Source organism: Passer montanus, unplaced genomic scaffold (assembly GCF_014805655.1).
Source record: "Passer montanus isolate IOZ18808 unplaced genomic scaffold, ASM1480565v1 scaffold7, whole genome shotgun sequence".
Classification (NCBI taxonomy): domain Eukaryota; kingdom Metazoa; phylum Chordata; class Aves; order Passeriformes; family Passeridae; genus Passer; species Passer montanus.
The window spans coordinates 13,711,281-13,737,025 of NW_024372147.1; the positions used below are offsets into that span (position 1 = coordinate 13,711,281).

The 25,745-nt window shown below is 41.3% G+C and overlaps 1 protein-coding gene across 2 annotated transcripts in view; it reads right to left on the reverse strand.

Annotated features, from left to right (window-relative positions):
• The window catches only part of DMRT1 (doublesex and mab-3 related transcription factor 1), a 59,168-nt gene extending 44,201 nt beyond the window's left edge, over positions 1-14,967 (reverse strand). Inside the window, exons 1-2 of one of the 2 annotated variants that reach the window (XM_039730045.1) lie at positions 14,539-14,967; positions 11,271-11,454 (exon numbers count right to left, since the gene is read on the reverse strand). In XM_039730045.1, the coding sequence (XP_039585979.1) occupies positions 11,271-11,454; positions 14,539-14,823 (469 nt within the window). In that variant the 5' untranslated portion in view covers positions 14,824-14,967. The remainder of the gene's footprint in view (positions 1-11,270; positions 11,455-14,538) is intronic. The other variant, XM_039730044.1, reaches the window with a different exon arrangement.
• Positions 14,968-25,745: the final 10,778 nt, after the last annotated feature.

Genomic DNA, 25,745 nt, shown 5'->3' on the forward strand with positions numbered 1-25,745 from the left:
AGACTACTTCCCTTGTCCCCTCTCCTAACTTTACACTGGTTTTGATTCAATTATGCCCTCCCTTCCAATATTCATTTTGAGCCCACTTTCTGGTATGTACCATATTCTCAGGGCAGGAGTCCCACTAGCACTAGTTTCATGACCACCCCACCAGCTCCCCCAACCACATACCTGCCTAGAAGGACTGTGCCAGTTCATCCTCTTTCACCCAGAACCACTAACATTCAGCACAGTATCCCCCAGGATCACCAGCTGTGCAGCAACAGTGTTTCTTTTGGATGGACTTCTTAATTTTTCACTTCTCATATGGTTAAAACAGCTTTTGCTTTTATGTGACCATCATCTAACTAAGTCTCCCTGCACTGCACTTTTATCTTCTGCAGTGCTTGCCAGTACTATCATCTAAGTCTCCCTGCACTGCACTTTTATCTTCTGCAGTGCTTGCCAGTACATGTACCTTTCCATATTACATACCAGCATACTGTGATGATGCCAGATTTCTTTCCAAGATACCAGTGAGATGACTACAGCAAAGAGCACGTCCCTGTGAGATGCCTCCAGAAACAATGATTTTCTGTCAGTTCAGGTTTCTAATCAAGATGCCAGGTGATACAAAAATCCAATGCCCTACAGGATTTGTGACTGCATGAGTATGTAACTTCACCAAACAATTTTGTAACTATGTAAGATTACCAACTTGACAGAATTTTTACCCATAAACTTCTGTTAATCTATGCTGTGTGAACATCATTTGACAGCTGCATTTCTCCCTTTCTTGCATATTTTATTTTGCTGTGGATTGTTCCACTATTTTCAAAAAAGTGATGTCAAGCTGATAGATTTGCAGCCACATACCCTACCACACCCACATTTCTTGAAGTCTTGGCATGACATCATCTTTCTTTCAAGATTTAGGAACATTCTCAGGGTTAAAAGATTTACTGGAAATCACAGACTGGGGCAGGTTGGAAGGGATGGCAGGGAGTCATCTAGTCCACCAACCCTGCTCAAGCAGGGTCAGCCTACAAGACATTGTACACTATTGTGTCCAGGCAGTTCTGGGATATTTCCAGTAAGGGAGACTTCCCATATCCACAGCCAAATTACTGTTCTTTTCTTTTTTCTTCTTAATATTGCATATTGAGTTGTCCAGTCCTGCTGATTTTAGTTCCTGTTGGAACTGGAATGTCACCATCTCCATATAAAGCTATAATACTACATGCCTTTTTGTAAAGTAAGGACCAGAAAAAAATTACTGAATGTTTATTCCCATCTTCCATATGTAGAGTTATTACTCCATAATGGGTAAAATTATTGCTAACTCTGTATATGTGTTTCTAACACAATTCAAAAACCCTTTAAATTTCAAGATTTTTGGTTAATTTTAATCTTCACACAAACCTGTATTTTAAAAAAGAAAATGTAATTTGTGCAAAGAAAAAAAAACCCAAAACACAAGGAGAGAGCAATTTCATCCAGAAGACTGCAGCCTGGCATAGTAAATTTCTCAGCCCCACACACAGCCCCAGTGCAGATCCAGCTAACAGCTAAAATATGCCTGATTTCAGTAGAACTGGAGAAGGAACATTTTGTTCACATTTAGTGTACACTTAATAAAAATGATCTGCTGCAAACATTTAGCATGCAACTTAACAATCCTCCTAATACAGTAGTAGAAATAAAACCTACAGAAAATAATATTTCAATTCCACAATTAATTTAAGCTCCAGGCCTTCAGTAAGATATCTATGGCAGCAAATTCAACTTTCAATGTCTCTGTCACTGACTATAGCAGAGTAGTTGATCTTTTTACGTGAGCTGGGGGGTTAATGCTTGTTCTTTCTTTTCTTGCACTTTTGTTCATTATAACACAGCTACAGTGATCATATTCAAATCTTAAGTGGAAAAAATATGAATGGCTTTGGTAAATAAAATACATTCAAAATCTTTTAATATGGCTTTGACTCTATTTTAATGCTCAGCATACGTTTGTCCACACTGAACTGTAACAAATTATTTACAAATTATTTACAATTATTCCTCTGTGAAGGTGGTAGGCACTATTTTAATGCTCAGCATACGTTTGTCCACACTGAACTGTAACAACAGGATTATTTACAAATCTGAAGTTATTAGCATGTCAAACCACGACACATGTGTGATAGCTAACAGGATCAGGACCAAATTATTTACAAATTATTTACAATTATTTACAGATTATTTACAAATCTGAAGTTATTAGCATGTCAAACCACGACACATGTGTGATAGCTAACAGGATCAGGACCAATAAAATAAGTGCTTCAGAAATTAAGGGCATGAGAACAAGGACCATTTTCAATCCTCAGCATAAAAGCTGGAGTATGACTACTGTGTGTGCATATCTATGTCTACATGTTATTACTCACCTTGAGATATACAATTTCAGAAGGAAATTTACAAATAGTTAACTCTTTGTGTTCATGCTATCAAATCCAATATGCTACTAAAGTGGGTAATGGAAACAAAAGTAAAATCACAATTTTTAAAAAACAGAGGAAGAAATTAAAAATTATAGGAAATTAGGAAAGAAAACCAGATTTCTGGACAATGATGGAAAACAGCCCAGACACCTGCATGGGCAAAGAAGCAAATTCAGAGGAGGAGAAAGAAACTCGGTGTGGATTAAATCTAAAGGGATTTAAGTCATTAATGAGAGATCAAAGAAAACATTAGAAGGGAGGGAAAGCTTCACAAGTGTCTGAGATAGGAGACCTTGGAGGAAATATGACTAGGTTAAAATCACTATGCCTCACACTAAAAATAATAAAGGGAGTAGGACAATGGTTGGAATTAGCTGGAGCCCATACTTGGTTGTAAGCTATTATCATGACAGAAACCCAAAAGTTTCTACAACAGACCAACTGGAAATAACAGGAGGGCTTTTTAACTCTACCTAGTATGTGATGCAAAAACTAATAGCAGGTGTAGTGACAAAGCACTGCAGACATCCAGCAGACCTAACAAGAGAACAAGAATCACACAAATGTGCATAACTTTTGTGCATGATTGCCAGTGTTGCATGGGTGCAACAACATTTGCACTCACATAATTGGCTTCAATGCAAATGGAAACTGATCACTAAGGAATGGTGTTCATGCATAACTGACAGAAAAGCACAGTGACAGGAACTACAGTGGCTTAGCATCTGCTGAGGTTCAGTTGTGTCCATTACTATAGACATCCAAATAAGCAAACAGTGGCCTAACCTGTAAGCAATAAAATCATACAAATAAATACTGGAGACAGGAATTAAAAACCAAATAATCAGACATCCATTCTCATTGCAAAGGAAGTCAAATTCAGTATTTAACTAACTCTCTGCAAGTTCTTCAAGAAAACACAAGACAGATGTGCACGAACAGTGTTTGTTATTTAAGTAAAGGAGCTGTTCACGATCCTGATTAAGACTAGCAGGTACTCAAACTCAGAAGAAAGCTTAGTAAAGTTCAATAAAGCAGAGGAATGAGAAGAAGCATATGAAAAGGCATTCCTACAAAAGAAATGTTCAAAACTGCATTTTAGTTCTCATGTTATTAAGTGACAAATCTACTGTAAATGGAAAATGGTTGAACAGGCTGAAATAGGAAGTTATTTGATAAATTAAGCAAATGAAAGCAGTCTTCAAGGTACAATAAAGCATGTGAAACAAAAAGAGAAGCAAGAAATCAAATCAGTGCTCAGCTAGGGAAGCGTGCAGTACTCCTTCACTCCTCACTTATATCTTTTCTTTAAAACAAAGAGCCCCACACATTCAGAGAAGTTATAATAACTGTTTCAAGGACACAGAAAGGAACAAGAGATTAGCTGCAGATAGTGAATAATGTGCTCATGGATAGTAAATTCTTAGAAACTCCTAGTACATTTTCTGCTTCTGCTCCATTACTTATCTCAGTATTCATAATAACAAATGAAAAGCACAATCTGGCACAGATAACTCTCTAAATCTGAATGCACATATGCAAATGCCAGTGTTACAGAGGAAGAGCTTCCAAGGCAAAAGGAACAACTGGATGTGCTGACCAGCCCTAAGGTATTAGGTGGGAAGGAAATCTGGTGCTAGGACACTGTACAGAGCAAAGTCTGTCCAGCACAAAGCAAACACCACTCAGCTGCTACCTTGCTATAACCACAGATATATGTCTGGAAACCTCATGTGGTGTGAAAAAACTTGGGACAGCAAGATGCTGAAAACACAGACAGCCCTGTGGTGAAGTAGTTTTGAAAATGAAGTAAAAACCCTAAAAAAAAAGTTCTACTGAAAATCCTTCTGGGGGAGAAAAAATCTCTTCCGAAATGTGAGGAAAGGACAGAAGTAACTGCTGAGGTTTATGTGCTTTGCCTCCATCTTAGGACTGAGCAGCCTTTCTCTCTCAAAGTAAGGAAGTTGGAGTAGGTCATGACTGGTCCCTGGCACCCTTGCTTCCCTGGCATGCTGCAGAAACCTCTCCCCAGTCTCTGCCTCTGGTGAAGACAGCCCTAGACAATGTTCAGAATACCACTTGCACACAAAAAGAAAAACAATATTCTCTGAGGATTTTCCAAATCTGTTTATAATTCTATTTGTTTTTACACTTCCAGTGAAGCATCACACAGGACTGAAAGCCTGACAGGAAAAATAAAAACTTCTTAATTCAGACATTTTGAGAACTGCTGTTAGCTCTACCTTGTTTCACCAATACAACTGCAATACCAGCCTTTTGATGAGAGTCAGTGCCTCACTGAATGGATATGTACAACACTTCAAACATTAGCTCAGTTAAAACACAGGCACACACACATGTGTGTTTGCAAAGCTGCAGTAACGAATACTGCTTGAAAAGAGAAGCAGGAAAACTGCAAACTTTGCAAGTGAACTGGAGAATGGACTGGAAACATCTAATCAGGGATGCAGAACCCTGTAACATTATGATTTATTTAACACAGTCAAAGAATGGCTAGAGGCAATGAATCATATAAGAGATGACAAAGCTGTAGGAGATTTCCGTCATCTACTTTAACCTGCACATTGATCAGAGTTTACCCCCATATTAATCACTTGAGATCATAATCTAACACACTCTTAAACACCTCTCCTGATTACGCTTCACTTACCCCCTTGTCCTTATGCAGGTCACTCTGTTGCTAATTGCACTACTCGTTAGGAAAAAAAGTGTCTAGTGTCTAATTTAATTTTGCCTTTTTTAGTTTCAAGCCGTTGCTCCTTGTTATGCTGTCTCAAGCACTGTAAATAATCCCTCCCCCTCCTCCATATTATTACCTCTCAAATATTTATAGACTGTTTATATCCACCCTTAGTCTTCTTTTCTACAAGCAATGCATCACTTTTGTCACCCTTCCCTCTATCCTTTCAGATTTATCTATGTCCTTTTATAATGAGATGCTCAGAATTCCTCTACCATTTTCCCAAGTACAGTGAACCCAAAAAAGCAGAGAGAAGCTGAAATGCCCACTCCTTCTTGTTTCACAACCAACTCCTTGTTCCATAACTCTGAGTGAAACATGTTATTTTGATAGGAATTGAAAATTATAAAGCCATGGTCACCACACTGTGGAGTGCTTTGTTCATTGCATACTTGTATCAGCCTGGGATTAAAAATGCCTATTCAGGATCAATTATATCCTAAATCAAGGGAAGATTGTTCAAAGCTCCTGTAATATTTACTTAGTCAAGCTTGAAAGAGATTTAGTAACTAAGAAAACTACTACACAGGCAGAAGACCACTTCCAGCAACTACTTCCCAAGACAACTTGTGCTGTGGAAATCATGTCATTCCAGGAGGGGTAAGAAATCCACAAACTCTTACAAGAGACACAAGCAAATGTGATTCTTTTCCTCTCACCTTAACCACAATGAACTGGAGAAAACCAGATGACGATGATGATGGATTAGTTATTCATAGGTGAAGGACAAAGAACTTCTCTCTGTGCTTGTTACAATCCAGTAAAGACAAGTCATGTTTAACTGCAGTCCTCACTTTTTAAAGAGATTTGTTGACTCTGAGAGAAGACAGGTAAAAGCACGAGGAAGCAATGGAAGGAGGTTGGCAGGACCAAGAGGCAGCCAGCAACTAAAACTGGTAAAGAAGCAGCCATGGGTGCAGCAGGAGAAAATCATCCTTAGAAAGTAGTGAGGAGATCAGGAGAAAAGTGAAGAGCAGGAGGATGGATCGAAAACCACTGCAGACCCACCAAGGTCTCCGAAGGCATGCAGCCATTATGTTAGTCCTAGCACAGGCAGGCAAAGCAGCTAATGCTGCCTTCTCACTGCCAGCCTTGTTGAGGCTGCCACCACCTGAACTATCAATCCCTTCCACCAGCTTTCAATCCCCACAATGCCAACTGTTTGTTTAAAAAAAATATCTACCATCGAGCATTGCTGGGTCAAAAGAGTTAAGATTTCTTTCACAGGCTTGCAAATGCTTATCAGTATTGAGGCTGACTGAACTTCAAATTTAAGTATGTTGACTTAATGTCAATGCAAGCAAGTAGAAATTTCAGTGATTCACAAAACAGTCTAGCTTGGAAAGGATCTTTGGAGACCAGCTGGCTCAAACTTTACCCAAACCAGAGCCAGCTTCCCAGGTGGATCATGTTGCTTATACACCATCCAGCCAAGTTCTGAGTCTCCCCAAATATGGAGACTCCAGAACCTCTCTGGATAACCTGTTTCAGCCCCCAAGCACTCTCACAGTGAAATGGCCACAGGAGCTCCACAGGATCAGTTGACTAAAATGAGACTTCTTTGATGAAACTGAAAGTTTGACAGCACATTACACTATACTATAAATACTGTTAAAGAGCTTTCTTGCAAAAAGAAAATTTCTCACTTTTTTAAACCAGGCTATGCTGTTTTTCCATTATAACAACTACTTTTTTTTAAACTCATCACCTATGCAGCACAACAGCTGCAAGATCTGGCATCAATTTTTGAAATCACAACACAGTGATCAAGAAAGTAAAGGAAGAGTAAAGAAGGCATGGTGGGGTTTTTGCAGACAGCTAGGGCACTATAAATTCAAAGGAATCCTAGTACCATCACACATTAGGCATTCTATTAGTGCTGACCCCACTATGGTCTGTATTTATGAGTAGATAAAACCCCTTCTATTTGTCAAAGAGTTTCAAAGTGAAGACAGCAGCTACTTAGAGGAAAAAAAAAAAAGAATACTATTTTGTTTCTGTCAAACATAATAAATGTAACAAAGGGAAATAACAAATACAAGCTTACTATTCACAATTCTTGAAAATTATGTTTGTCAACCATTGATACTAGGAAAGCACCTGAACACTGCCGTCATTGCAACTACAACAGGGGAATGACCACAACAGAGCATAGGACCAGGAGCTGGCATTTTGCATCACACAGCAGCCCCATCTATACTGGATGCTTCTAAACTGGGCCAACGAGAGTGCAGAGCAGCAGAAATAAGGGGTGCTTTCCAGCACCTTCCAGTCATCTGGTGATGTATCATGCAGCCACTCCACTGCCAAATGCCAAACATGAACCTAAAGTCTGTGACAAGGATCAAATATAATGAAGCAAAGCTGAAAATGCATTCTCCTTCATTCAGTATGAGCAGCTTTCTTTTTTTCAGTAAATCCCAAGGTGTTTAGTGACCTCATCTGCCTCGCCTCTCTGACCTCCGTGACTGCTAAATATCAAAATGGCAGAGGCTCTAAATTGACACAAACCAGTGAAGAACACAGATGTTATGAGAATGTCTGAAAAGCACATTCTACATGCTTCACCATAATCTTTCCTATATTTTGCATATCTGTTAACCTAACAAGATATACCTATCCTACAGAAGGGAGGACAACTACATCAAATGCTCTAAAATAACGACTTTTGCTACTCTGTACAATTAAATGGCCTTTTCTTTCGGCAGTCGACAACTTTTTAAGGGGAAATGCACAAGAACAACAAATTCAGTCTGTAAGACATTCTACTAATGCCCTGAGACCATGGTCTGCTCCCTTCCAACTACCCTACAAATTCCCAGTTTACTTTTTTAGTGGGAACATACACTCCAACCAAAGTAAACATGCCTGACATGGTTAATGTTCAAACACCTCTGACCATGATAATTCATTTTTCCCTTTTCAAAAAAAGCATGTCACAACGGGATCTGAAAAACTGCCTCTGGTATCCAGGTGTCATACTATTTCTGATCTGCTAATAAAATGGATACAGCAAGCAATGACTCTCTCTCTGGCACTATGTCTGATTTGTGTGACTCCTTCACACATCACTCCTCTGCTGGGAAACAATGCTCCATGTGATGGGAGTCCGAGAGAAGAAATGTGCTCATAAGCCAAAAACCTTAGAGAAGGAACAGAATTACTGCTGTCAAAATCATCTCTTGCCCAATCTAATGTGAATCATACAGGACACACTGTACTCCCAGAAGCCACCACTTCCCCTGGGGCTTGCAGGGAACTGCGGACTCCCCTTGCCATGAAGGGTTTCACTTTCCCTGCTTCCTTTAATAATTACTGTAAGTTCTTGAAAAATCAGCACCTCAGCCTACCAACCTGAGACAATGACACTTGCTCCAATGGGGTCTCTCATTTGCTTGCAGTTTAGGGTACTAATAAAATCATAAAACAGCAATACAAGAATCCATCAAGTATCTGGTCCTGAAACAATCCAACATCTGAAGACAGAACTTATGCCACCTGCAACTTTTTCATCTGTAAAAAAGATTGTTATATGCTAAAAAGAAAAGCATGGGGATATTTAGGCTATGTTCCTCACCAAAGCTGGTACTCAAACACCTGACAAACCACCCCACAGATCTGGATAAATGCACAGCAACCTTCAGCTTCAGAGCCAGCAGACAGTCACTGGTATAAAGTCAAATCCCATAAGTACTTACACTGTTTTCAGCAGATGAACCTACCAAACTATTAGGGACATAACTTTATTTATGCAGTGTAGTCACCTCTGAACTAAGCACAATGTCTGTTACTACTTAGGTGCCCAAAAGCAAAACTATGAATCTGATTTCCTATTTAGTCTCAGATGCTTCCATTTCTGGTGAACAAGGTTGATGCTGTCTTGATTCTTGACTTGAATCACATCTTCTTTCTGGAGATGAAGCTGTGTATTTCAAATGTTGTCACTCACAAACAGTTATTTATTTGGACACAAATAACAACAGTTAGTTATTTAGTAAAATGCTTGAGAAACAATGTATTTAAATTGCTCATTGTAAGAAAGATGACTGCTCTGACCAAAAATAGTTGAACAATTCAAAAAAACACTTTAAAATTAGGTATTTTTATGTTTTCAAATACTTATTCAAGCATGTGAATTGCTTTAAGCCTGTTTGGTCAATGCTTTTCATTAAAATACTAAAATTCAATTAAATTAACTAATAATTATTAAAATGGGATTAATAAATTAAATACTGTCATTTTAAAAACATTAAAACTTATGCCAGTTTTGTCAACAGTAAAATTATTTCATTCTTTGGCCTTTCTGTACAAGCAAGGATCTTCTTGTTCTCCTGAGTTACCACAATCTCTATATATTACTGAATATACTACTTTAATCTTTAGCCAGCTTTTTCCATGTCTATAGACAAAGCATGCAGTAATGCAAATATGAAAGGAGTAACTGCATCAATTCAAAGGTGACACTAACATAATGAAAACAAAAAAAGCTAATAAAAAGCTATTTATTGCTTTATTAAGCAGTTCCTTTAAAAGCTTCCCAACAAAATTCCTCTACAATGGTCTGAAACTGCCTGTCTGCACTAGATCCAACAAATCCATCTGACATACTTTTAATGGCCTGCAAAACAGAACAGACTCACTTGACAGACACAAACATGCACTGTCTTTTTATTAATTAATGCAAGGCATTGCCCACTTTAGAATTACCTTTCTATCTGGCAAGTATACCTGTATTACTGGCATGTGTAGATTATTAAAAATGAATAAAACTTCCTTTTCATTTTATCTGTATTTGTTTGCTTTCTTCTGTCTATACACAAGAAATCAATTACACCAGCTCCTTTCTTCTACGTATTCAATCACTGTATCTGTCAGGCATAGTTAGAAAAGGGAAAAGGCAATTTGCATAGGAAAAAACATTTTGCCTAGAGTCTCCACTTGCCTAGCCATGATTTTACTGAATATACAGGTAAGATAAATACTGTTTCTTCTTGTTGGTTTTTTTTTTTTTTTGGTTTTTTTTTACAAGTGTTAAATGCAATACAGTAACTGTAGTGAAAGAGAAGGACTACATCACTCTTTTGTTGTGTTGCACTAGTTTATTTAGTTGTTCTTTTACAGTGGGTGATTGGGAATTTGCACAGAGTAGTTTTTATATTGCACTGAATAGCTTATGCTATTTCACATGGTTTGTTATCCCTTTCCCCATCACAAGGTCTTTCCCTCACCCACTCCAGTAACCCCTGGTGGTCTCTTCCTGAGTGAAGAGAACCTCCCCTCGCCACTCCTCACTGGTATCCTCATTGGCTATGGACCTCTCCCTCTGTCCCCATCTCCGGGGTCTGAAAGTCCCCTGCCACCAGGGAACACCCTCTTTCTCCCATGGGTTTGTCCACTTGACATGTCTCTTGGAATAAAGGAGAATGTCTCCCATGTGGAGAAGAGCGCTTCTCAATTTTTTACCTTTGTCTATGAAATATTGCGTGGGCAAGAGTCTATAGCTAGCCAGAGTGGACCCTGGCAGAAACCATGTTAATTCACTCTTTCATAGTTCATCACACCACGCCACACAGAACCAATGTGCCACCACATCGAGTTTTGTAAGGCTGGCAGATCTCTGGTGCTGAGGTCAATAACGTTACCTATGTACTTGGCTTCTCCATAGTTGTAGAAACTCTTGAATTTTTAAGAAGCTACACAGGCAGCCAAAACCCATTTATTATGACTGTAGTAGGAGTACATGTTTTGGGAAAAAGGACAAAAGCTTCCCATAATTCTCTACTTGCAATCACACACCCTATAGAATTTTATATTTGGCACCAGTCCATTTGTAAGAAATTTTGATTTTCAAGTAAAAATAATCAAATAAAATATTAAAGACTGATACTGGATCCTTCCCTTCTGCTAACTGTACCAAAAGTACAATGTTGTTGGGGAGAGGACTCTCCATAACCTGTCACTGCAAAGAGGGAACAGGCATCAACAGCGGGCATAAGCAGAGCTGGCCATGGCCCTCGGCCGTGAGCACCGCTCTCCCAGCACCTTACCTGGTGGTGTACTGGCTGTTGTCATGGCTGTACCTGTCGAGTGCATTGGGCTGCTGCTTTCCAGCGAGAGGCAAGAGCTGCCACCACTGTTCTTCTTAACAAACGTCTCAGGGACACTGGGCAGGGGCACTGGGTGGCTGATTCCCAGTTCCTCTTCCTGAGCTTGCTGTCTTCTTAGGGCAACCTAGGAATAAAATAAAAGACAAGAACAACCTAGGAATAAAAGACAAATCATAGAGTACGCTCTGTGATTTGAGCACAATTTATACTGGCAGCAATGAATGACTCTGATTCAAAGCTGTTTTTTCACTATTCCTACTATAGAGTAGTAGGAATCACTAAGGCTGGAAAAGACCTCCAAGAGCACCGAGTCCAGTTTTCAACCAAACACCACCATGTCAACGAAACTACACCACTAACTGCCAGGTCCAGTTGTTTCTTGAACAGCTCCAGGGACGGTTCCTGGTTTCAGTACTTGACAATTCTTTCCGTTCCTCCTGATGCCAACCTGAACCTCCCCTGGCCCAGCCTGCGCCCATTTCCTCTCGTCCTGTCCCTACTGACTGACTGCCTGGAAGAAGAGGCCAACCCACCACTTCCTTTCAGACAGTTGCAGAAGGTCCCTCCTGAGCCCCCTTTTCTCCAGGCTAGACAAAGTCAGTTCTCTCAGCTACTCCTCACCCAACTTACTCTCTAGGCCCTTTGTACAATCCAGCCAATGGGTAGAGAAGTATATAAAGCAAAAACCAACACATTTTTGCGTACAAGCACAAATGAACAAGCCTACAAAATGCTGGTGACAAACAGATCTTCCCCCACTGAGGCCAGATGAACACGTGTTGCAGCTGACTACACTCCCACAACACAGCTGCTCTTGGGACAAGCACACTGTGAAGAGTGTAGTCACTACCCTCCTCTCTGCTGATACACAGCTGCTGGGATTAAGAAGTTAGTCTGCTTGCAGGGTTCTGCTGTGCCTCTTATCAATATAAAACAGCTTTTCATGAGGGCTTGTACCTGCAATCTGCTGCTCTCTCCAGGCCTGCTAGGTTCCCTGCTGGCTCTTTGCTGGAAATGTTGTTCTTCAATTAAATTTCAGCATACAGTACACTGTACAGAGAGAACCATTATGGAAGAAGCACGGCAAATGTAGGGTGCCATCCTGCAAGCATCTCAGACAGCATCACACACATTGAAGAGAGCTGGGCAAGTCTGGAGAAGCTGGAGCTTCCCATTTCTTTCCCAATACTGACAATGTTCCAAAGCCTAATTGGCACTGGCCAAGCCTGTAGGCACTACACAGTCTGGATATGGGTGCAAACAAACCATATTCATTGCTTGCAGACAGCCCCTTCTGCCTCATCCGAACTAGTAGATCAATTTAACACCCATGCCATATATGTCTGGGGAGTATATATGACACTGCTACAGCTACATACCCTGCTACTTGTGAGGGGACTGACTTGCATCTTTACTTGAACCTTGGAAATTTGTTCCAGTTTACAGACTGGGATCATGGACATTTCTTGCAGGAAATTCTCCTGGGTATCTGGGACAGGACTTCCCTACATTTTGATGTTCAACAGCCACACTTTTTCCTAATACAGATTTATAACCATGTTAGTTAATATTAGCCTTTGCAATAAGAAACATCCCGTACAGGAGGTGCAGACTTGCAAACACCACTGGAACTTCAACTTCACAAGCCAATAACCTTGACCTGTAAAATTCCACCAGCATCAAGGGGCTTACTGCAGAAATATATCAAAACGGGGAAAGACAGACTTTCAATGTGTAACTCCTACACAGATAAGGTTTAGCAAGGGAGGCTTTCAAAGCTACTTTCAAATACTCGGCAGGGAAGGGAGCACCCCCAGGAGGACCATCACTGGCGCCTGCTAGCAGGAGGCACCCACTGCCTGACAGAAGCAGCTGAGCAGCAAGATTCTGTGCCCACGGGGCACTTTGCACGGGGAACACTTCACTTTGTGCTCCCTTCCCCGAGGCAGACAGAAAAGCAAGTCACTTTATTTTTCCAAGGTTCATACCAAGCAGAGTAAGTCAATGTACTTGGGCATAACAACAATTTCTGGACTGCCATACCACCAACAAAGGAGGAATTGTTTAAATGAACGAAAACTTACTCCTATTGAGTTCTGAGGACGTTTTATATACCTGCACTGAATAACAAAATTTAAAAAAAAAACCCCAAAACAAAAAAACAAACGGGGATTTAATCTGGATTTAATCTAGCGCTGCTTAGGTTTTTAAAACCTGTCAGCCCGACACACATCTTATCCGGTATCACGAATCTCTGAGCAGACAGCAATTGCAAGCTGATGGGTGGGTCTGGTGATGTACCTTCACTCACACCAGGAGCTGAAAAGCCTCGTCAATTATTTGCTGGCAGGTGATCGTTTGCACTAACGAGGGCGTAAAATGCCCCTCGCAGAGCTCAACTACTCCAGCAGCCGCTCCAGTACACGCCCAGGACCACCCTTATTAAAGTTGGCAAGATAAAGATCACAAGGGCTAATAAAGCCCTGTATTTACACCTCCAGAACGGTGACTTCAGCGGGACGACCCAGCGAAAACGTTATTCCCACCCTGGACTGCACACCGTTTGTGTTCTTAGCCTCAGAATACGGAGCCCTCGTTGATGCACCTGCACAGCTATGTCAGGAACTGCTACTTGCAAAATTTCTAACAACACCGTTAAAAAAAATCCCCCAAAAAAGTTAGAAATGAGCTCAACTGAAGCCACCAGCACTAGGAAACGTAGTTTACACCGAGTAAAAAAACCCACCAGCACAAAATATTCCCGATAAGCAATTTGTTGGCTAGATTATTCATTTTCTAGTTAAAAGCAAGCGGGAAAACGGCACTGAGGGTAGCTTAGGTCCTGCTCCATGCAGGTTCCACAGCCCCCGGGAGCTGTCCACAGGCCCGGGCTGTACCCGGCCCGGGGGAGCGGCGCTGGGCCGTGCCCGGCCGGTGCAGCTGACCGCTCACCGCTGCCGCTCGCCCTGACTGCAATCCTCCGCGCCTTCGGGGCATCTCCCATTTTTTATGGAACGCCAAAAATTAATAATTTGCGAGAAATACGGTGACAAGTCTCACTAACACAGGAAGACAGCGGTGTAACTCCTGGCTCCTGCCCGGGGCGAGGCTACCCGCGGCTGCGGTCTCGCAGCGCACCGCATCTCGGCGCGGCCGCTCGGCCCCGAACCCCCGGGCGCGAAGCACACCCGGCTCGGACACAGCTCACCTGCGCTGCCATGACGCGCTGGCGCTCGGCGATTAGGCTGCACTTGTTGCACTGGCAGTCCCGCCACATGCAGAAGCGCTTGTGCCCCTTCAGCGGCGAGGAGTAGCCGTGGTTGCGGCAGCGGGCACACTTGGGCAGTCGCGGCCGCTTCTTCCCCGCTGCAGCGGCGCCACTGTCCGCCGGGGCGGCCGCCATGGGGGCCGCTGCCTTCCCGAAGCTGTTCGCCTTGTCCCCCGGGCCCGCGACGTCCGAGGGCTTGCTGAAGGCCGGGGTGTCACTGGGCATCGCAGCAGGCGGGGGGCAGCTGTGAGAGCAGCCTGCGCGCTTCTGCCCCGTCCCGTCCCGCCACCCCGCGCGTTTTGGCGGGCAGCACCGGGCGGGCGTCGCTCCTCCTGCCGCGCCTCCCCCACTCCTGCTCCGGGGGGTCCGTGGCCGCGAGATCCTTGCTACCCCGAGGGAGCGGCCACCCTTCCCTTCGCGCTCCTCCCTCCCCCACCAGGCCGGCCTGCGGCGGGAAAGGCGGGCCCCGTCCAGGCCGGTCCCCGGCAGATGGAGGGCGCGGGGCCGCGGCGGCCTGGCGGCCGGAGGTGCCGCGGGGGCTCGGCTCGGGTTCCGCACGACAGGATGCCCTGGCCCCCGGTCGGAGGCTGCTCCGCGGCCGTCCTGCGGCCTCTGCCCACCCTCCGTGCCCCGCAGCGGCCAGCGCAGGCCGTGTTCATGGTGGTGATGCTGGACGAGGTGTGCGACAGCAAGGCGCAGTCGATCCGGAGAGGCCGTGTTTGGGCCCAGTGGTCGCCTGGGTTGGGCAGGTCAGGTTTGGGCAGGCGATCAACGTGGCCTGGCCCAGGGAGAGGTGAGACGCCGATTAAGACGCCCCAGTTGCCGCAGCCCAGCTGCTCTGTCATGGGGCTGCTGGCGTCTTGCTGGACTCCATCCTCCCTTAAGGCATCACCTCGCACTCGTATCGTGCAATGCGTATAAAGACATCTTGGTCAATATCTGTGTGGGCAGGTGATACCAGCAGGTATAGGGGCGAGTGAGAGCACCATGATAAGTCGGTCGCCATCACCTCTGGAGCTGGTGTGGGTGACAGAGTGGCTGAACTCTGCAGGGGAAGACAAGCAAAGATGCTTTTTTCTTCTTTACATAGGCCGCCCTTCCAACCTGGCACTATGTGATTTATAAACACATGCAGCTCTACAGATATTATTTACAGTATTAATATTTCCTCTGTAACACCTTTAAATCTTTCTGGGCTCAACTTTAGATGACGCTATCTTCATGCTGAAATGAAACTATTAAATTACATCTCAATCTAAGATGAATGACAACTGTCAAATGAGTGAGTCAACAGAGATGAAGCAGAAAGCACCTCAGATTATGTGAGGCTGATTTATAAAGATTGCATAAAGATTTCTATAACCCCAGCTTCATGACTCAGCATATCAGATGGCAGTAAGTTACAGTAGGTAGAAATTTATTTCTGCTAGAAGAAGCCAAGAAAGGCATCTCTCTCTTTGTGATCAGCTAACTCCAAGCTAATTCTGCTCAGACTGAGCCCCCATGCTGGAAACAATGAGTGCCTATCTTAACCTGAAGAAAGCCCCAGATCCTTGCTGCTTGATGCTTTACATTAGCTTTTAATAAATTACATTTAAAGAACTTGTTTCTTCATGGTGCAAGATTGGAGACATTTGTGGCACTTCTCATTCTCCAGAGAGATACTTCATTCAGACACTCCTGTTAAGCTCCAATCGCAACCAGTCAGATGGTGCTCAAGTGAAGGCTGAGCACAAGCTGTGTGGGCTTGGTGTGACCATCATTCAGCTCACAGAAACTGAAACTTTTCCCTTGCATCACTTTTCTGGGATTGACATTTCTGATGTCAGTATCTACACATTTTCCCACAAGACAGAAGAAGATGAACATGATCTTTAGAGGAACAAAATTAGGATTTGCCTTTACATATAGTGGTGCATATCACTAATATTTAAGGTGAACAATGTAAGCTTCGGATATCAAAATATAAAATTCCTCCCTGAATGAAACCAGTTGAGATCTTCTCAAGTTATATGGGCATTGAACAGTTTCCAAAATTTTGAAGGGAGCAAGCCTTGAATATCCAGTTTGTGAAGTTCATTGCATGGTGGAGCACACACAGAGAAATATTTCCAGGAGCTCCCCTACAAATTATCTTAAGCCAACTGAAAATGCAGATTAAAAAGTAGATGAAAGGAGGCTAAATCAAAAGACAAAAAAAAGGCAAAATAAAATAAACCCAACAGAGATAGGAGAAGAAAATCAGAAATGACTGCAGGAGTGGAAAAGGAGAAAAGATAAGAGAGAAGGACAGCACATAAAGCAGGCTTTTCACTAGAAACTAAGTGGGACAGCCAACCTCAGAGATGAAGTACAGGATGCAAAAAATGCAACAGTTCCAAGAAGAACATTCATTCATCACTCTTTCACATAATTAGTATTCTCTACTACTGCCTTTCAGGCTAACTACACAGATCTTTATTATCCATAATGTTACAGAACATACCATACAGAACAAAATATTAATGTTGTTAGTACCTGTCTGGTATTTTGCGTTTTGGATGAATATCACCAAAATATTTAGATGCCTTAAAGTACCTGATCAGTCATTTAAAATTAATTGTTTTAGATTTGCTAGCTCAAATCAGACTTTGAGTATGGTTTAGAGTGCAATGTTTTTCTCCAGTTTTTTTTAATGGGTGTATGGTGAGGTTGACAACACACTTCTGAATTTGTCATATGTGGAGTAATGAAGCAATAGGAGATGGTCATAAACTGCCATTAGTCCTAAGACAAATCATAATAACTTCACTGCAAGTCTTCAGGAAATTTTGTCATTCATTTAATTAATGTCTGGGCAAATCTGGTTCAAGTCGGTCCAGTGATGATGTCAGTGACTTAAAATTACTGCAGTTTACCATCACCTTTGCAAATAACTGTAATTAATATTTCTGATTACAAAAATAACAATCAAAAGACATTTTTTTTTCTTTTGTCTTAATAGATATATGATAGTTGCCCTTTAAATGACCTTTTTCTTTAAAGTCCCTAATGTCATCTCTTAGTGATCATCTGTCCTTTGCATGCCTTTGGCTGATCCACTGAACCTGGCAAAAATATTTTATTTGCTAACAAGACTATCATTCTGAGGGTCAGATGTGAGCACAACCTGATCCTACCACCACATTTGGTATGACTCAGCAAGCCAGTGGAGAGATGACAAATTAAATAGGGTTTAATTCTAACACTGTTGCCTGGAAAGTGAAGACCTTCAATTTCCCAGAAATCAGTGCAGTTGAGTGGATTTCATTTTAGGATCTGCTAGACTTGATTCTGTTTAATTTTTGTTTTGTGGGTTGTTTATTTGTTTGTTTGTTTTTGTCCGTGGGTCAAATCAGAGAGTTTTTGAGATATTTTTTGACTGTGACAGATAATTTCATAGACTGTATCCCTAGGGCTGGTTATGGACTCCCCAAAGAGCCTCAGTGACACGAGTGGCAAGGGATAGAAGATAAAGCATGCACACTGCCAGTCTGCATTGTCTGGAAACATCAACATGTCCATAAACACACTCTGGACATTCTGAACAAAATATCAAAGACAGCCAGAGGGAGTCAAGCAAAGGAGGGAAACCATGCCAGCACATCATAACCGTAATTTCATAGTCCATAACCAACCCTAGGGCTGGTTATGGACTCCCCAAAGAGCCTCAGTGACACGAGTGGCAAGGGATAGAAGATAAAGCATGCACACTGCCAGTCTACATTGTCTGGAAACATCAACATGTCCATAAACACACTCTGGACATTCTGAACAAAATATCAAAGACAGCCAGAGGGAGTCAAGCAAAGGAGGGAAACCATGCCAGCACATTCCTTGAGGCACTGATAGGAGCTGGGAAGCTTCTCAGTGTTGAACTTTAATGCTTGCCTGCAGCTTTGGGTGTCTGGGCTGCCCTAGAGCCATCAGCTTAGCAGAATAAACAGGTGTAGAGCTACCCTCCTCTCTACTCCTCCAGCTATGTCAGTCTGTACATGCATTTACTCATGTGTCATCAGCTGGATTTCAGCTGCTTTACTTGAGTGAGTAGTCTCCCATGCAAGCGTATTTGCTGGAGTGACAGACACATAAAACACTTGAAAAGACACTTCAAGAAAAATCCAGTAGGTGGCATAAATAAGCTGTGCTCTTTTTTTTTATTTTTATTTGTACATGTTTGCCATTCTCATTCATTCTTTATTTTAATCCTTCTTTAACTTAGAGAGAAGCTGAAGTTTTGTCACTCGGCTCTTAAAACACAGTCCTTCAGACAAAGTTCTGTATTCGAAGCAGAGGATTTTCTTGATGCTTTCTGGCAGTGTATAGGTCTTTGGGTTGTTTTTTCCCCCCACCTCTATATTTATGTTTCTAACAGTTTCTGTTTTCAGGTTATACTACCTGCAGGTCTCGAACTGCCAGCACCACAACAAAAGGAAAGATTTTCTTATTGGCCATATATCTGAACACAAACCTTGCCTTGAAATGCTCAGTATTTACTAGATTTTAAAGTTGGCCTTACAGCTGCTCTCTCAGACATTTCTCTGATAATATACAGAGTATTGGCACCAGGAACACTACTCCAGATCAGTGAAATCTGATGGCTTTTGGTAAAAGTCATTTCAGTGAAGCTGAATCTTTAATTCAGACCTAAGATTTTAAGTGCTTCAGTCTTCCTTGCTCCAAAAATATTTCTATGGCATGGGCATTTAGGGATCTGGAGTTTCAGTGTGCTGCTATGTTCTCTTTTCCTAAAACTCCTTTTTCCTTTAGGGTTGTTTTTGTGTCTGGTTGTTTGGGTTTTTTTTTTTTTGTTTTGTGTATTGGGGATTTTTTGTTGTTGTTGTTGTGGATTTGGTTTTTGTTTAGTTTTGGTTAGGGTTTTTCAAACTCCTTTTTCCTTTAGGGTTGTTTTTTTGTCTGGTTGTTTGGGGGTTTTTTTGTTTTATGTATTGGGGATTTTTTGTTGTTGTTGTTGTGGATTTGGTTTTTGTTTAGTTTTGGTTAGGGTTTTTTTGTTTATTTTTTTGGGGTTTTGTTTGTTGGTTTGGGGTCTTTTGGGTTTTTTGGGTTTTTTTTTGTTGGTTTGTTTGTTTTGTTTTGGTTGGGGTTTTTTTGTTTGTTTGTTTTTTGGGGGTTTGTTGGTTTGGGGGTCTTTTGGGTTTTTTTTTGTTGGTTTGTTTGTTTTTGGGGTTTTTTTGTTTTGGTTTGGGGTTTTTTGTTTGTTTGGGGTTTTTTTGTTTGTTTGTTTTTGTTTGGGGTTTTTTTTGTTTTGTTTTTTTCATTTTTTGGTTTTTTTCCTCTGGTGCCCAGGGCTCCACTCTCACTGAGTGAACAACTAAAGCAATATATAGTGCTGCCACCATTTGGCTCTTTGCTGCCTTTCCTCAGCGGGGGTAAGAAGAGTACTTGGGGTGGTGGTCCACAGCTTGCCAACAGTGAAAAAGCTGCTGTGCCCGTCTCCGCTTACAAAGATCACTGGTTGTTAGCAAGGTGGGACAAATTGTGTACACTCTTCAGCATCCTCAGTTCACATTCTTTCCTCTTGGAACAAATCCATACCCACTGGGAAGGTAAGATGTAGAAGGGGACCCTTCTACAAAGAGTCTTCTGCAAGAAGGAATGTTGGCAGGGGGCAGGGAACAGCATCACGTGTATTCAAAGGTGAAGAACAGGCCTGCCATAGCTGGTGAGAAGCCTTAATGGCCTCTGAAGCAGCATGTTTATTCACACTCCACTTACTGGTATTCTCCCAGTAAGGAGAATAGGGAAAGAGAACCTTCTCATCAATTACTTTAGGTGAGCCACAACTGAGAAGAGCCACCAGCAATGGGTACCTAAGCAGAAATGTTTGTTTGCAAGATACACACTAATCAGAATCTAGAGTTTAATGGTCCAGGCTATGGTAAAAATTACTAACATAAAAATAAAGAAAACCTTGCCTGTTACAACAAATGGCTCTTCCCCTTCATGGCTGGGAGCCCAGCCAATGAGGTTGGCCCACACTGCTCAATAAAAACAGGATTCACTGGAAACAAAATTCATGTTGTTACATTATGCCAAATATAATACAAAACCAAAGCAGTTTTCAAGTTCAGTGAAGCAAATAGAATGGAGATATTTTAAAAATGTACATGTTTATCATGTTTTCACTCTGACTAGTTTTACTAAAAATATGCATAAAGAAGGGGGGAAAAAATTACCATTTTTTACACTAACACCTCCATTCTTCCTTTCCTCATTTTTTCATGCAAATTGGAATAATTTCATTGCAGATGTAAAGGCTGAAGAAAAAACACTGTCAGCTCCTTGGAAATTTCAATCATTGTTAATAATTGACTTGGATAGCTATTTGAAAGCATTATTAGGTCCAACGTATAAAATAGAAGTTAAAAAGTGAGTGTGGAGAAAACCACTGAACTGCTTCTTCTCAGTATTCATTGTTCATTTTAAGCACACTTGAAAATTAATTGGATCCAGTGACTTAGAACATTGAAGACTGTTGCATGACTCATTAAGCTGACATTTCTAACATTCCTAATTCACACAGTAAGAATGATAGAGTCCCATGAGCCATCTATACATTTGAGCTCCTTCATCAGGGTAGGACTACTGAAGAGAATGCCCTTACTTCTGAATATCATCATCAATTCAGCTCTAAGACATCTGTAATGGAGCTGAGTTTGATAGACTGCCAGAATATGAAAAACTAAGCTTCAACATCTTAAAAATAGGCAACACAATTAATTGCTACTTTTTAATTTATGGTCTTTAATGTTTTCATGGATACAGTTAAATTTCCACTTCACTGGGCAAGCTAATTGGTATGTAAAGGAAGAAATAGATCACTGCAAATTATAAAGCACTTGCTTTATTATCTATGCCTTCTCTAAATGGTGCAAGTTTTTATTATGTTGCATTTTTGATCTTCATAAACTTAAAACTGTTGAAACTCTGTATTTTTGAGGGATGGTAAGTAAGCTGAAGTAAGGGAAGGGGTAGGTTTTCCTATGTAATGTACTACCCATTTTTTATTTGTTGCTCCTAATTCTGATGCTCAGTAAAAGCAAAGTTATTGTTACAATATCTCCTTCTGATTTATTTCCATCTTTTTTCCTTAATCCTAAATAAATATATTTTACAATCATATACATGATATACTGCTCTCGGGGGAGCATTCTGTAAGACCTCCCATTAAAATCAGTGAGTGTAGTACACATGCTTGAGAGCAAAATATTGTGCTGCTCTTCCCTCATTTCTTGCTGTTTCCTGTAGGGAGCCTTTCAGATCCAGTGAGTGGGGAAGGGTGTCAGAAACAACTGAGCTTTTCCAAATATTTTAATCAAAGTCAAATGACTGTTACTTAATCAGCCATGCTGTGAAATGATCAGATGTGAGCTGCTGAGCTTTTGTGTCCCCTAGCATGGGAAAGAGGCTTTCTTCTTTGCTGTCAGCCAGCCTTTCTTCCCCTGGAGCCTCTCCCATTCCAGTCTCCATACCACAGAGCCCCCAGAGCAATTGGGAAGTTCAGAGGTGGTCCCCAAACGCTACAGCAGTGCATTGGGTCTTTCCCCCTTCAAAGGTCTGTGTGTCCATCCCACCTCCACGCTAGGAATACAGTTCAGATGGGAGATCTGGGTCCCAGGAAATGTATCAAGTAAAGCTTTACTTAGTGCTATCAAGGTACAGATAATCAGAGCACTTAGTTGGCTTCCTCAGACAACAATTTCCTTCTACCCCTTGTGTGTCAGTCAGCAGTGTTGGGGTTGATGATCTCTGTACATCGTATATGCGCATTTGGTAATTAAGAGTTCCTCTTATACTATTGGTGAGAAGCTGGTAAGGAAGATGACAGCTGTTACAAATTAGTTCAATTGTCAAGCGATTAATTTTAATTAGGCTGGCTTTGTCTTGACACTGAGATACCTTGAAAGGTGAAGGAAACATTGCATAAAAACTAATTAGACACCTTAATTTTCTATCATTCATATGCAAACAGGGCCATTTGCAGATGCCAGAATAAAGGTGTTCTGAGCCCAGCTCAGTCATCCCAGCCAAGTGCATGAAAATACTCACATTGTGTGAGTAAAATATTGTTAAATATCCTCAGAGTTTGAAATTGTAACAGATAGCACATGATGAGGCTGAGAACAAAGAGTATCTTTTCTGCATGGTTGTTTAAGTCATTATTTTCTCTTACCTGTTTTCAAGAAACCAAGGCATGGAGATTGCCTTTTCACTGGATGGCAGTTTCTGTGAATTCACAATAATGACATCTAAGAAGATTGTTCATTGGGCACCTAACGTAAGTAGGGTACACCTCTACTATTGCCTGAGTTTCTATTATAAATATAATAGGCCATAATGCCTCTCTGCAGGACTCACTGTGTTCTACTGTCTGAATGATACATACCTTAAATACCTGCCTGGATACTCACTTTGCTTTATGGCCCATCTGATGTTTTTTTATGCTGATGTTTTTTCCCTCTGGGTGAAGAGCGCATGCCACCTTTGAGTAGCTGTTTATTCTTATGTGCTGCAGTGAAACCCCTCCTGTCTTTTTTCAAAACAAATTTGAGGAATAAAGGGAAAATTACACATACAGACAAACGTATACATTTTTCTTTTTTTTTTCAAAAAGAATACTTACTTGGTTACAATAATGATATTGTTAAAGTAGGAGCTGTTATCAAGGGTGGCAATGTTATTAACAAAGAATGTGTTGTACTTGTCTTTTATTCCTATTCAAAAAGATATCTAAAATAATTGTTATTGTCAATATTAACTTCTAGGGGGCACTGATAAACTTCCTAAGATGGTCAAAATAACTGATTGTCCGAACCAAGTCATGTGAGATTGCACTGTTAATCATACTTTGGAAGGGGACCGGTGATGGTGGTAAAGGGCCACAGCAGAACACTGAAATTCAGAGTAGCATTAAAAGACTGACTAATACAACTGTTTTCTTATCAGGGGACAGAAGGAATGACTTCTGCACACTTAGTTATGTTTGGATGCTATTGAAGTAGTAGGAAACTCCACCTCATAATGATGTGAGACTCATTAGTTTCCTTACTTCAGGTACTTTCAGGCAGTCTGTATTATATTTAAGGATGAATTGTTTGGAATAGCTAGTTCCTCAGCTCAAGTATTTATGTGTTGGAGAAGCATACCCAGCTCAGCTTGTTTTCATGTTTCTCAGTGAGAGGGCATGCCAGCAGCAGACTGTTGGAAGCCCTGTTCAGGTCCATGGTAGGTGATAGCCTGTTTTTCAGGTTTGTTCCTGCCTTTGAATAACCTATTTTCTTGCACACTTGAGGAGAATAATACACAAACCTTTCTGCAGTTGGAAAAAGTTTCAGAGCAGAGATAGATCTCAGAGCCTGAGTAGCCATCCTAGTCTACCTCTTGGGTAGACTAGTTCCATGCAAGAGAAACCAGAGATTTCTTAGAAGGTAAAGTCAGGCTCCTTCCTGAACTTCTTCCATGTTGACTTGGGAGAAGAGCTGTAGAAGTCTTGTGGTTTAGCACAGGGTTGTATGGCGGGGTTTCTTTTTCTCTCTGTGGAGCTTACATTTCTGTTAGCAGCCGTTTTACAATGCTTATCCCTCCTTCCAAAGGTAGTTCTGGGCTACAGGGTACAACATTTTTCCATCTCCTGACACCAGATCTTATGAGAATACTGCTTGGTCTCTTGGCACAAAATTTGGTAGAAAGCAGTGGACTACTAATTCAGCATTCAATTAGAAAATAGTTGAGACCAAAATTTGCATATATCAGGTTATACATGCAGTCCTGATATGTCAGTAGTTGAAAGGGGATTTTTAAAAGAGAAAGAATAAATGAAACAATACCCAAATACTAAAACAAACAACAGAACTCCAACTCAACCAATCCGAAAACCCCAACCCCAAAAAGAAACACATAAACAAAACCCCAACAAAACTCTGTAACTACCTGCTGTGTCAGAGAATCTAGTTGTCTCCCTCTGCACGCCTGCAGCAATGTTGGATTTATCCTGTCTGCAGAGGTCTCCCCACTCCACAGAAAAGTCACGGGGGAGGCTGTGGCAGACGAGGTGGGGGAACAGCCAGCATCTCATAGGTTGCAGCTGGGCTGTCCATCAGATCTACAGGGCACAGTGGGAAGGCACTGGATTTTGTTCACCCAGCTTAAAGGAGGCATTCACAGTCATATCTATAGCATGTTTTCTCACACACATACACATACCCATACCCATACCCATTTTCATATAAATATATCTCTTCTTTGTTTTTAATTCTTGACTGTGTTCTGACCAAATATGAGTTGTGTGCCAAAATAAGCAGTTACTATATGAGACAAAAATGGAAACAAACTCAATATTCATTTAAAAACTCACCCAGATTTACCAAGAACTAAAACCTGTTTTTGCAGAATGAATCTAAAGAACTTTCTCTATATTTTGCCTGTCTCTTTGCAAACCATCCACATGGCTTATTATTTCAGCACTCATATAATGTGAGACGTTCTAAATTCCTTATTTACAGGATTTATCTCTTATCAAAACAAAACTACGTTTTAAACTTCTTCCTTTTTTTTGAGCTTTCTACTTTTTAGCAGCTGTTGTTTGTTCTGTTGAGAGTGGCAGACTTTGGACCTGTCTGCTGGAGCACTGTGACTGTAAATGGTGTCAAGTTGCATTACATATTCCAGTGTCAGGTGCCTCTTCTCCATCTGAAATGGACAAAAAATGCACAGACCCTTTTTTTTTTTTTTTTTTTTTGTTCTCATTACACTGCCAGTTCTTGTTTAAGCAGCTCTCTGGCAGGTTCTCTTTCAGCATTACAGATTTCCAACTTTCTATCGTGCCCACAAATTCATAATCTTTTTCCTCAGTTACTTCAATCTGGTTTTGCTAAAATGAGCCTCATTTTGTCATGATATGTTTCTAATCTCTCCCAATCTCTTTGTACAGCTGTTCTGCTCACAAATCTCCCAAATCAGCTTCCACTGCAGAAGGCATTAACATGCTTCTTGCTCCTCCTGCTAGGCTGGTGATGCAGATTAAGCCACCACAATAAAGGGCCTCTGAACAGATGTATCTGGTTGGACTGGAAAATTCTCATGATAAATTTGCAAGAATGAGTGCA